The sequence below is a fragment of the Marmota marmota genome, unplaced genomic scaffold, assembly GCF_001458135.2.
Source record: "Marmota marmota marmota unplaced genomic scaffold, marMar, whole genome shotgun sequence".
In the NCBI taxonomy this organism is placed as follows: Eukaryota; Metazoa; Chordata; class Mammalia; order Rodentia; family Sciuridae; genus Marmota; species Marmota marmota.
Window position 1 is genome coordinate 35,451,354 of NW_026000057.1, and position 13,032 is coordinate 35,464,385.

General features: G+C 36.3%; 1 protein-coding gene across 1 annotated transcript in view; it reads left to right on the plus strand.

Moving 5' to 3' along the window:
* Positions 1–13,032, plus strand: part of Arhgef38 (Rho guanine nucleotide exchange factor 38) — a 147,899-nt gene that overhangs the window by 59,455 nt on the left and 75,412 nt on the right. The window contains exon 3 of the mRNA XM_015484614.2: positions 6,529–6,652. Coding sequence (XP_015340100.1) covers positions 6,529–6,652 — 124 coding nt within the window. The remainder of the gene's footprint in view (positions 1–6,528; positions 6,653–13,032) is intronic.

A 13,032-nucleotide genomic window follows, 5' to 3' on the forward strand; every position in this document is an offset into this window, starting at 1 on the left:
ACTCCTAGGAAACTCTCTTTTAGCCATAACCTTACATGGCAAGAGGTGCAAAAGGTTTTTTCTCAGGTCTCTTTTATAAGGGTCATGAGAACTCTGCACCTACAACTTAATCACCACCCAAAGTCCCACCAGCCCAGTACTATTGCCTTGTGTGGTTTAGGGGTGCGGGAGTAAGATTTTAACATGAATTCAAGGCAGGGGTGGGCGGGGACACACAATCATTCAGAACATAGCAGATACTTAGGATTACAGCCCAGGCCCTATGTAACTTTTATTAAAAGTCAGTGAAGATTTTCATTGCCTCTGCCTGGGAATCTGCTCATCTTAGACTAATTACTAATTGGACAGTTAGGGATGCATGGATCAGTTAGCTAGGTCCCACGCCCACCTCTGTAGGGAATGGGGAAGAGACAAAGGCACTGTGACTAAAATTCTGACAGGATCAGATGAAGATAAAAAGCCATAGTCTTCCTGCCCCTGGCCCCCCAAAATGCAAAGAAGGGACAAAGTTGGGCCCCCAAAAATGCAAAAGAAGGGACAAAGTTGGGCAAAACTCCTGGAAAAACACTATTATTACCTGATTCCATTTCAGATGGGTAGAATGTTTGAAAGTTACATAAAGGCAAAGCATTTTTGAGCTAACCAAAAACATTAGGATGGAATGTAAAAGTAGGAAAATTCAAGTAAGATTCTCATGGAGGACAAAATAATTTTGTACCAAGGCTTATATCTTTAAATTAATGTAATTTTATGAGTATGTTTTCCTTTGCTTATACTTTTATACCCAGGAATTTTTGTATGCATATTACTATAAAGTCGGTGATTCAAAAATTTACATTTTAATTTACAAGGAAAAATAGAATATCTATAGTATAACACATGATGTTTTGATATATGCATACATTGTGAAATTCATAAATCAAGCAATTTAGCTTATGTATTACCTCACCTATTTATCTTCTTTGTATTTGTAGTGAAAACACTTAAAATCTACTCTCAGCAATTTTCAAGTATACAATATATTAACTTCAGTTACTGTTATGTACAATAGATCTCTTGAATGTATTCCTCCTATCTAACTAAAATTTTGCTTCTTACCAATTTCCTTGAAGGCTTTCAGGCTTCGGCATCTGGTAATTATCATTTTACTCTGTTTCTATAATTTGATCGCTTTACATTCCACATATAAGTGAGATTCATGCAGTATTTGTTTTCTATATCTGGCTTATTTTACTTAAAATAAGGTCTTCCAAGTTCATCAATGTTGTCAAAATAGCAGGATTTTCTTCTTTTTACAGGTTGAATAAAATTCCATTATATAGCTGTACCATGTTTTCCCTATCCATTCATCCAGATGGACAGTTAGGGTGACTGCATATCTTGGCTATTGTGAATAATGCTACTGTAAACATGAGAGTACAGATGTTTCTTTGGCATTCTTATTTCAGTTCCTTTGGATATCGATTCAGTAAAGGAATTGCTAGATCATAGAGCAGTTCTATTTTTAATTTTTGATGAATCCCTACTGTTCTCTACAATGGCTACACTAATTTACACTTAGACCTCCGAAGTACAAAGGTATTCTTTTCATCACATCTTTGTCCTTTTGATAATAGAAATTGTAACAGGTGTGAAGTGCTGTCTTATTGTGTTTTTAATTTGTGTTTTCCTGATGATTTATGTTGAGCATTTTTTCATATTCTTATTGGACATTGTATGTTTTCTTTTAAGAGATATCTACTCAGGTCTTTTGTCCATTTTCATTACTAGTTATATGGTTTGGTTGAGCTCTTGTGTATTTTGGACATTAACCCCTATAGGATGTAGGGTTTGCACATATTTTCTTCCATTCCATGATTATTTTCTTTGTTGTGCAGAAGCTTTTTAGTTTTATGTAATCTCATTTGTTTATTTTTACTTTTGTTGTCTATGCTTTTGGATCTATCCAAAAATATCAGTCAGGCACAGTGGTGCACACTTGTAATCAGAGTGGCTTGGGAAGCTGAGGCAGGAAGACCACAAGTTCAAAGCCGGACTCAGCAACTTGGCAAGGCTCTAAGCACTTAGCAAGACCCTGTACCAAAATAAAAAAATAAAAAGTGGCTGGGGATGTGGTTCAGTGATTAAGCACCTCTGGGTTCAACCTCTGGTACCAAAAATATATATTTATGTGTCAATACTCAGACCAATGTCACATTGGTCTGAGTATTGACACATACTCTGATTTTCCCCCAATGATTTTACCATTTTAGATCTTATGTATAAATTTTTAATCCATTTTGAGTTGATCTTTTGTATGTAGTGTTAGAAAAGGGTCCACTTTCATTCTTCTGCATGTGGAAGGCCAGTTTCCTCACCACAATTTATTAAAGAGATTGTCCTTTCCTCATTGTGTGTCCTTGGCACCTTCGTTGAAAATCAATGCAGCATAAGTGTGTGGATTTACTTCTGGGTTTTTTATTTTGTTCCATTAATCTCTACATCTAGTTTTACGCCCGTGCCATGCTGGTTTGAGTACTATAGCTTTATAGTAGTTTTCTATATCAAAATATTGATGAAAAAATTTGAAGTCATCTCAGAAAAATGGGAGGAGGATATCAGGTGTTTTTGAACTGGGAAATAATCTTATTAAAATGTCCATATGACCCGAAGCAACCTACAGATTCAATGCAATTTATATCAAAATTTTGAAGACATTTTTCAAAGAGATAGAAAAAAAGTCCTAGAAATTTTATGGAAACTACAAAGACTCGGAACAGCCAGAGCAATCCTAAGCAAAAGAATAAAGCTGGAGGCATCATGCCACCTAATTTTAAAATCTAGTCATTATTTAAATGTAATTAAAACTTGTCATTTGCAGTATATTTCATGATGAATACTTTCATAAAGCAACTAATTAAATTTTTAGTGTAAACACTGACCTTGTTTTTTTTTTTTTTTTTTGGTGAAGTCTGAATTACTGTATATTGATTTGGCCTAGAATAGCGTATACTTTTACACTAAGTCCTTTTCAAAAACTAACTTTTAATCCACTTAAAATATAATTCAACTTTTAAGCTCTTAGAGCATTGCTTATTTCTAGTAAATGATTAATAAATATATATGTGTATGTTTCCTTGATTTATGTCGGTAATCATAAAATCATCTGTCAGTTTTAAAAGCCTATTTGGACCAGACATTTGTTTGTTCCTCAGAACAGCAGTGACTTGATGTGAATTCATTTTATGATTCACAGAATACCCATGGGCCCATGGTGATATGATTGAAACCAGGCCAATTGATGTTTTAATCCTTTCTGTCCTTCAGGAAGAAATGGAATTAAAACTTAAATTTTTGTTACTTAGTATTTTTTGCACTGAGCTAAGATTATAGATAGGATGTAGAATTTAGATTCATGCTAAATGGATTTATAATCCAAATTAGATATGCAGAATAGTGACCTTGGGTAATAAATTTGAGGAAATAACAACTTGGTAAGAAAATTAGCAACAAACCAAAACAGTTGAAATAGAGGTGGCAAAGTAGTGCTGATAGTGGATTAAGGAATAGAACTAAAAGGTCAATTTCCTGTCCTAACTCTGTCTTGAGCTTCTTGCATAATTTTGAGTATTATACCTGTTTTGGCTTTGCATTAGTTTTCCTATCTTCAAACTGGTTCACACTCTCCAGAGAAGTTGGAGTAATGTGTGAAATAATAAATATGAAGCACTTCAAGTCTGCAGAATAAAGTGTCCACAACAAAATGAAATAATAATAGGGATATATTATATAAACCACATTTAATCTTCTACCTTATAAAGTGAGTAAATTAGGGGATAAAATTTCACACTTGGAAGGAATCATTTTAGAAGTGACTTGAAGAAATAAAGAGCCAGTACATTTAAAACAAATCAATGTACAAAAACTTGATTCCTACACAAGTTTTGGAAAACATATGGCCCTATGCAAAGTTATACCTTTGTGAATTTAATTACTACCCAGAAGGCAATTCTTTTAGTGTGTTAAATCAGTGGTAGGCAAAAATATGTGACTTCCGAACAATTGATAATAAATTATCATTAAATGTTAAATTAATGATTATCATTAAATTAAAATTCAAGCAAGTTATCATTAAATGACAATTTCATAAGTGGTAATTAACAAGAGTCACTACCATTATATGCCTTTAGATATTTTGTATAATTTTTAGATATACTTCCTAAAATAGAAACTGGAAGTGCTGAATATCCCTACATTTCAGGCGAAAGAATCACATGTGCTCTTTTCTTTGAAAGTGAATGTTTAGTTGAAGAAACATTTGGGGAGACAATGAAGTCAGAACCCTAAGAGTCAACAGTGATCATAATATATTGATTATTATGCAGATACAGATAATTTTAGAATACTTAAAATAGTGAAAAAATACGTTTTCCAATCCAATATTGAAATAAATTGTTGCATACCGTCATATGGCTTTGGTTATAAATGAAACTGGAGCTCTCTTTGGGACAGGGTTGATGATAGGAAAGTGAGGAATTTTTCAAGATGGTTAAAAAAATGTGTATAGCATGATCTAATTGCATGTTTTTAAAAGGTGGAATCTGAAGTCAGTCTTCTAATTTCAATGACAAAATATCCTTACCAAAATAATATGTGCCCAATATGAAGAACAATAGATGGGCCAATGTCAAAAAAGGGATGGAATAAAAAAAAAAAAAAAGAACAGACTCCTTCTGTGAGAAATAGAAAGTTCGGTGGTCCATTTTCAGAATACAGTATTTAGCCATAAGAGTAAAATTGGGGTGTAAAGAAGTCAGCAATAGGGGAAATAGAACTGAATGGAAAGTTACAAGCAGTTAACTCACACAATAGCACCATAGCCTATGGATGCAGCAGATCCAAAGTCCATACGCCTGAACAGCCCCTTGGCAAACAGGAGGTGGGGTAATGGACCAATAGAGATAGGAACTGTCGGTTAAGAAATAGTACTTACGTAAAGAAGTAAGATCTGTGTACATGTCAAAATTCACCCTCAGAAGAACTTCCCACCACAAGAGAACGAAGGCAGATGGGGAAAACTAAAGCTTTATTTCTTTAAATAACCCAATAGGATATAGTAAAGCCTAGTGACGTTTGGGAAGACTATGTATCCCATAGTACTGAGCCAATGAGGAATCAGGGAGTGGGGGCGAATGTTTTAGCACTAGGGATAAAATGCTGATTGTAACCATTCTGAGGGCCACTGACCACCAGGAAACCTGATCTTGCAAGATTGTCATTAAAGTTTCACTTTTTTTTTTTTTTTTTTTCGCTGTACCTGTGTCTCAGAGCCCATTCTTTGGGTTTGGGTTAAGTGAGTGTGTTTCTCACAGGTAAGCATATTTCTCACACTTCCCCCCCCCCCTCAAATAGACCTAGCATACCTAAGAAAGTTATTCTGAAAGCATGGGAAAGAGATTGAAGTCGTTGGTCTTTAGCTCCAGTATTCCTCCAGGTCTTGATTTTATCTTATACATCTTGTTCCTAATTTCCCTTAGTTCATCAGCTCCTTTTCCTTAACTGAACTCCCCGATTATTGATGACTAAGTTGTTCACTGATGACCTCAGGAACAATACTTATTGGTAAGTATTATGGGTAAATAGTACCCACTCCTGTTCCCTGCTGTGCCTGGTGGAGCCTGCACCAGTGCAGTAATGCCCTGAATAAGCACTATTTGACCATGAAAGGAGATCTGACTCAAGCGATGAATTCTGAATCAGATCCACCAAAATCAGGGCATATGTCTCACCACACTGAGATGGCACAGGATAGTTGACTGTCCCACTACTAATCAGCTGCTACCTTTGACAGAGTCTGCCTTCTATTCCAATTCTCAGTAACTAGAAGATGCTTGTTGATGTTTGATGAAAGAATGGATAAATTAATAATTATCCATTATTATAAGCACTGTCTATAAGATCTAAGAATATTACACTGATTGAAAGAATGATTTTGAGGGTGTACATGAAGTTACAAATATGATAAATCCTTAAATGGTATGTGTTTGGTGAATATTTCCATTCACATTTATTTCTAAAGAAAAGAACCAGAAGCAATCCAGTCCATCTATTTGTCATCACTTTTAGAATATGTATGGTTTAAAAATAGCTCTGAACATAGTTACTTGACAAGGGTGAGATTTGTCTTCTGTTTTGAAAGCAGCAAAATATTCTAAATTTATACACACTGGTATATATCTTCCTAAAGGGCATTAATTAAGAATACCAGTTAGGACTAAATTTTCTTCCCATTCTGGTTTTTATCAGACTATGTAGCTGTACTCTCAACTCTACATACTTAAAGACAAAAATAATAGACCACCATCTCAATTTCCAGAATGAAAAACTGCACATCTATTCTAGAAATTCTGAATCCAAAATGTTTACAGAAATGGTTAATGGAGGCAGCATGTACTGGCAAATCTAATGCTTACTGTTTATAGGAGAAAGCATCCTACATAGAAGGCTTTTATTTCCATCAGCTGGTACTCAATATTTGTGTTTCTTCAGATTGACAGGCTGGATGTGGAGAGTTTGTTTAGCAACATTGAATCTGTGCATCAGATATCAGCCAAGCTGCTGTCCTTGTTGGAAGAGGCCACAACTGATGTGGAACCAGCCACACAAGTAATCGGTATGTTTATTCTCTTCTCAGGTTCTATGATACAACAGGAAGTAATATTTTAATAACCTCATGGTACTTTGGTTTTATGTTGCTAACTCACAAAGCTTCCCAGGAGATATATAAATGCTAAATCCATCTTCAGGCTCATTGTAATTACACAAACTCTGTATTTATTTTCAAATGGGTTCATATCCATTTGCTGAAGTCCCTCAGTAGCACTAAGCATACAATTTGCTTTTTAATTTCCAATCTTTCAACCTCTTTGCCTTCCAGATGTTCTTTCATTTTGTTTTATGGCTAACACTTACTTGATCCTTAAAGAATTAAATCTTTTAATAGCTTTACTGGTTTTAGCCACAATGTTTTCAAATCTTATGCTTATGAATTGATTGATTTTTAAATAGTAAATCTTTTACTTGGGAAGTTTATATGATTTATAAAAAAAATTACACGGGTTTCTGTTTTTTCATTTCTTTTCCCTTTTACTCTCAAACAGTCTTAGATACAGTCATTTTCTTACTCTGGTAAAATCTTTAAAAACAACTACAAGCTCATGTGAATTTGAGACAAATTTTAATTTTTTCCCTTTCTTGGACATTCCTAAAAAATCCTTGAAGTTCTTGGTTTGTATATCTGAGACTAGGAATTCTTCTAAAAAAAACTAACGCTTTTCTATTTCACACATAATATACAATATAAACAATATACACTCAGTAATATATAAGTAATATAAAACAATATACACTCAATACAAGAACAGCAAAACATTTGAAGTGTAACTAAAGTAAGGATGAAAGTTCTCTTTATACACCTCTCCAAAGCCACTGTCTTCCCCATAAATAACTGTTATTATCAGTTTGATGGAATCCTTTCTTTGAAATATACAGACATAGACACAAACATACAACTTATATTTTTATTGACTATGTCCTTTTTGTTACTAGAAATAAAAGTTTAAAAGTGGCATGAAATTGGCCACTTTTAAATGTACATGTCTGTACACCTGATTTTTATTTTTTACAAGTTATATGATGACCCATTTACCTTAAAAGTAATTTAAAGAAAAACCATGACCTTGCATTTCACTGTTTATTAGTAACTACTACTTAAGATTTCCCCCTCTCAAGGATTGGAGACCCTAATTCACTTTAGGAATAAGGGCAATGAAGTCAGATCATTAGCTACTTCCTGTTGAATAGGGGCAGAGGCCTACAGGGTAGGTATCCCAAATATTCTCTGTCAGTGAAATGGTCTGGATTATGAGTAAGACCTATCCAGGAAACCACAGTAAATCTCTGATTTAGTAGAAACAGATTGTAAACAATTTGGGAGGCGGATGCCCTGCAAGAAAAAAAAAAAAAAAAAACCCTAAGTATTAGAATAAGATTGATAGAAAAAAAATAGACACAGCAATGTCCAAATACACCAATGAGTTTGAGAATGACTATAGATACTAGCAATTTCCTCCACAAGGAAGTTCCATAAAACCATGAACTAAAAGTTGTCCTCATGACAAGGCCAGGAAGGACACAGGATCTATTTGAAAGTGCAAATCTTTGAGAACTTGAGTTCAGAGTTGTTGGGAATATAAACACAACATTCTGTCTGAATGATGGCACAAGTACCACCCTGAGCTACTGTGAGAACATCCAAGGCCACTCAGTTTTATAAAACAGCTTTTCTTATGAATGCCACCTTCCTCAGTGTCATAGAGAGCTGCATGGGTATAAATGGTCAGATTACATTCTCTAGACCAATTTGTGAGATAAACAGTGAAGCTAAATTATCATTCCAATGAGAAACAGATCATCCCCATCTATGCTTGAGATTGGGGAGGTTTGTAGGTTATCCTATTTTGGGGGCCCACCTCCCTTGCATCCTTTAATACCCAATAGTACATCTTCCCATCCAGCTTGGAGGAATCTAGGGCCATGAGTTTGTACCACATATCCAATGGTCCAACTGGGTGCTGGCCATCTAATTCCAGGCCTGAGGAACCAGTTAGTCCCAAACCAATCATCAGCCTGTAAAATTACACTATGTTGACATTGAGATTCTGGTGTCCATCCTAACTCTCATATGGAATTAGTCATTTATAAGTGGGACTGCATTCTTTCCAACAGATTGGGGCCTTCTGATTTTGTCCTATGGTGTGCATAAGCCATATATATCCATCCCAAATTTGATAGTAACCATCCTTATATCTTTGATATTCCAGCATTGATAGTAGAAGATGAAGAGTGGATTGGCTCAAATGGGCCTTAATAATTGCAAAAGCTTGGAAATTGGTTTAGAAAGTGTGGCTTTTTCCATGAGGTGGGTGTGACAAAATCTTATTTCAGGCCATAATTTAAAATCTACATGAGTAGTGGTTTGTAATGCATATGTTTCTTTCCTTTTGTTCTATTAGTAAAGATTGTCATTTATCTAGTCATTCCCTTGTAGGGAGAAACCCAACAGGGTTGTGTCAATCAATTGTTCTGATTGTTCAACTGCTGACAACACCAAAAGAAAAGAACACAGTGCCTTGAGTGAAAAACTTAGACAAGCTCCTAAGTTGGTTAAGCTATCATGACCCAATATTTGAGTGGGATATTCAGTCATTACCAAAAAGAATGAGTGAATATTATATCTTCCCAACTGCAACAAAGATGAGTAAAATGTCTTACCTTCGGTATTTCACTGATTTCCACCACCAAGCAGGAATAAGCAGAAAGGTGTTCAGGGAAAGAGGTTAAAACACTATATAGGTAGGGTTGGTATCCAAAAGGAATTGGCCCAATTTCTTACCTCCAATTTTATCCTCAGTTCTGCCCCACTGATGTTGACTGTTTGGGGGCACTACCTGATTCTGAAGGTATCCTTATTCTTAGGCCATCATTTCGAGAATATCTGATCTTTGAGGCCCCTTTTGTCCTCAGGGAAATCAGCTTTCCAGAAGACTCTCCTGCCAAATATATGGCAAGGAGTCTTTGGAAGCCTGCCCTTAATACTGCAATTTTTTCTTCCAGTGTCCTGATGACAGACATATTTAGGGGCATGAGGGTCCCATGGAAGAGGAAATGAGTGCCCTCTAAGAACTGCAGCCAATAATTGCACCCATTTCTTGCCTCTCTTTTTCTCCTTTAACTGGTTCCTCAAAGTTTCCTTTCAGTCTCAGTTATAAAAGAACCTGGGAGACTACCTGGAGTAGATCATCAAGAGAAGCCCCAGGGTCCATTGCCAATTTTTGTCATTTCTTTCCAATATCTGAGATGGATTGAATATTGAATTTATCTTTTAAAATATGTTGCCTTTAAGAGATGTAAGATCTAAAGGTGTAGATTTTACTAAGGCTTCCCTCAATTTTTCTAGAAAAGTCATGGGATTTTCCTCTAACTCCCGATCGATAGTGGTCAATTTCATGTAATCAATAGGTTTCTAAGTTCTGCCATGAAACAAATGATCATGCCACCTGCCAGTTGATTCATCATAATTCCATTAGGGTACTCAGTTGGAACAGCTGAATAACCCACAGGGTATATAGTGTTAGTAATATGTAAATCAATCCCCAAAGCCCCAGCAGCTTCTGTTAACAGATGTCTCTCTGTGTCTGTTTGTCTAATTTTGAGTTTGACTCAAAATTACTGTTATATCTCTCCAGGTTAGATCAAAAGCCTGGGTTAAATGTTGCAATCCTTCTATATACTTATCAGGATCATACGAAAACTTCCCCAAAGCCTGTTAGATTTGTTTTAGATCTAGCTTAGAAAAATCTGTAATCTGACCCAAATTCTCCATTTGTTTCTTGTAATGGGCATAATCTGGAGATAGGCTTATGATGAGTCAAACCAGGATTGGAGGAGTGAGAACAGTAGGAAGGGTTGGTGGGTACAGAGGGAGAGTGGGAGAGTTAGGTTTTGACAGATATGAGTGTGAAATGCACTGTTGAGAGGGAGGAAGGTATAGTTTGGGGGGATCCCCTAGGCCAACAATGTCTTGACTCATAATTGCTATAAGGAAATCACCAAGCCACTGAGCACATAAATCTTTTTGATTGCCCAGTAAAAACAAAGCCTATACATAGGGGACTTCTGACCATTTTCCTTCTTTTCTGCAAAAGGAATCTAATTGGGATAGAGTATTATAGTTTAGACTCCCATTGAGGGGCCATTTCTCTTTATCCCAAAATTCATATTGAAGCCATGCAAAAATTACAAGTGAAAATCAATCTCTTCTTAAGGGTCTCTGGATCAAAATAGTCCCAGTGTCTCAGGATACACCCCACAGTGGGTGGTAACTGATATCAGCAGTTGATTTTCTATCTGTAAAACTAATAAATCCAGAGTCTGTCAATCCTTCAGCAGTACTGACATCCAAGAGAGATGGATGTATGAAGGCATCCCTCCTATACCTTAAACTCAGAACCATGAAGTGTTCCTGCAAGGTTCCTGAGAATTTGGTGTAGCATGCCTGTCCAAGTTTTATAACTTGTGACTTATTTACTCAACCTCTGTCTCTAAAGTTTGTAATCTAATTTAAGAAACATTTTTAATAACTTTATGTCAGCCAGTTGATATAACTTGGGGATGTGACCTTTAATTCCTTTGTGTAGAATTTTAAGAGTTGCTTAGGAAAGAAGAGGGGAACAGAGGCTTTTGTGTCATCATGTGGGAAACATAGATAAGTGATGTAGAAAAGAGCAAGTCACAGTATTTTTCAGCTTTTCCTTTGAATAATAGATGTAGAGGGACATATTGTCCATGCAGAGTCACTATAGAGTAAGGACAAAACTACCATTTTGTTGAAGAAAAAAGAATACCAGCTGAGAAAAGGCTTATTAGCTGTGAGAAGATATCTTAAGCTAACAAGTGTCCAGTGAGATGATTTATAAGTAGGTAAAGATGGTGAACTAATCACTCTCTAGATATTGGATATAGTCTTTAATAAGGTGGTATAATGCCCATTACTGAGGAGATTCAGCCATACGCCATAAGACAACAGCCACTACAGTGGAGATATCTTGTTGCCTCTGTAGTGGCCTTGCTTGAAATAATGCTACAAAAAGCAAGAGGGCATGCAAGTCTGCATGTTAGCAGGGTGGGGTGGGGTGGGTTGTCACTCTGGTTACGGAATGCCAGAAAAGCTGAACAAATGCAATGACATGAGACATACAGAGCACAGGTGTGACATACAAAAGAGCTTTTGACAGAGCAAGGTGTACAGAGAGAAGTCCAGGGCAAAAGGCGAGATATCAGAGGCTAAGTTAGACATCATCTCAGAAAAAGCTAGGAGATGAACACAGTGAATTTAAAAAACCTGTCCTGTAGATGGCTGTTGCTTTCAGTCGAGGCACCAGGCTAGCTGTCACAGGAGAGTGGGGAGCTAGTACACCAAACCTCGGTTCTTGTGTTCCAACAAAAGAGAATTTAAAGCCCGATACCAAAATCCATGCAAGAGAACTTTATTGTAAGTGAAAGTAAAGTAAGGCTCAAGCAAAGAGGACTCTCAAGAGAGAGTGATTTCTCTCCAAGCAGAGAACAAAGGAAACAGTGCTGTCTCCAGGTTTATTGCTGTTTTATGCTTGCCTTGAGAACTGAGGACTGCCTCCTGCATTCTTTCCAATCAGGTGTTCAGCTCCTGCTTCACACACAGTGGTGGAGCTTTTGACCCTAGTTTGTCTTTTCTGGAACTGTCATCATGGCCATCCTATTCAGGGAGACTTCTTCTGTATGTTGATCCTATATTAACGTGGTATGGGGTCAGTGGCAAGTCAAAAGTTACTTTAGTGTGCAGGTGTTACTAAAGAAACCTTTCCAAGATATATGGAGAAATATATGGCCACACTCCAAGCTTTATGTTCACCTCAGAAGACCCCATCAAAGGTCAGTCCCATTAGTCTTTCTTTCTTGATGCATTTCCTTTATTGTTCTTTTTATTCCTGTGTGTTTATTCTCAGGGTCTGTGTACCCATTTATTTTTAGCAAGTTATCTGATTATCAATTTGCCTTAAAAGTAGTTTAGCTTGATTCAGTGACACATGCCTGTAATTTCAGTGGCTCAGGAGGCTGAGGCAAGAGGATGGCAAGTTCAAAGCCAGCCTCAGCAAAAGTGAGGCACTAAGCAACTCAGACCCTGTCTCTAAATAAAATACAAAATAGGACTAGGGGTGTGGCTCAATGGTTGAGTGCCCCTGAATTCAATCTCCAGTACCAAAAAAAAAAGGTAATTTAAAGAAAACTTTAAAAGTAACTAACTATAAAGAGAACATTTGTAATGGAAAATCAAGGAAGGATTCCTTTTATTTTGTACCAGAGATTGAACCAGGGATGCTTTATCACTGAGCTACATCCTGAGATACATAGACACACACACACACACACACACACACACACACACACACATATCTG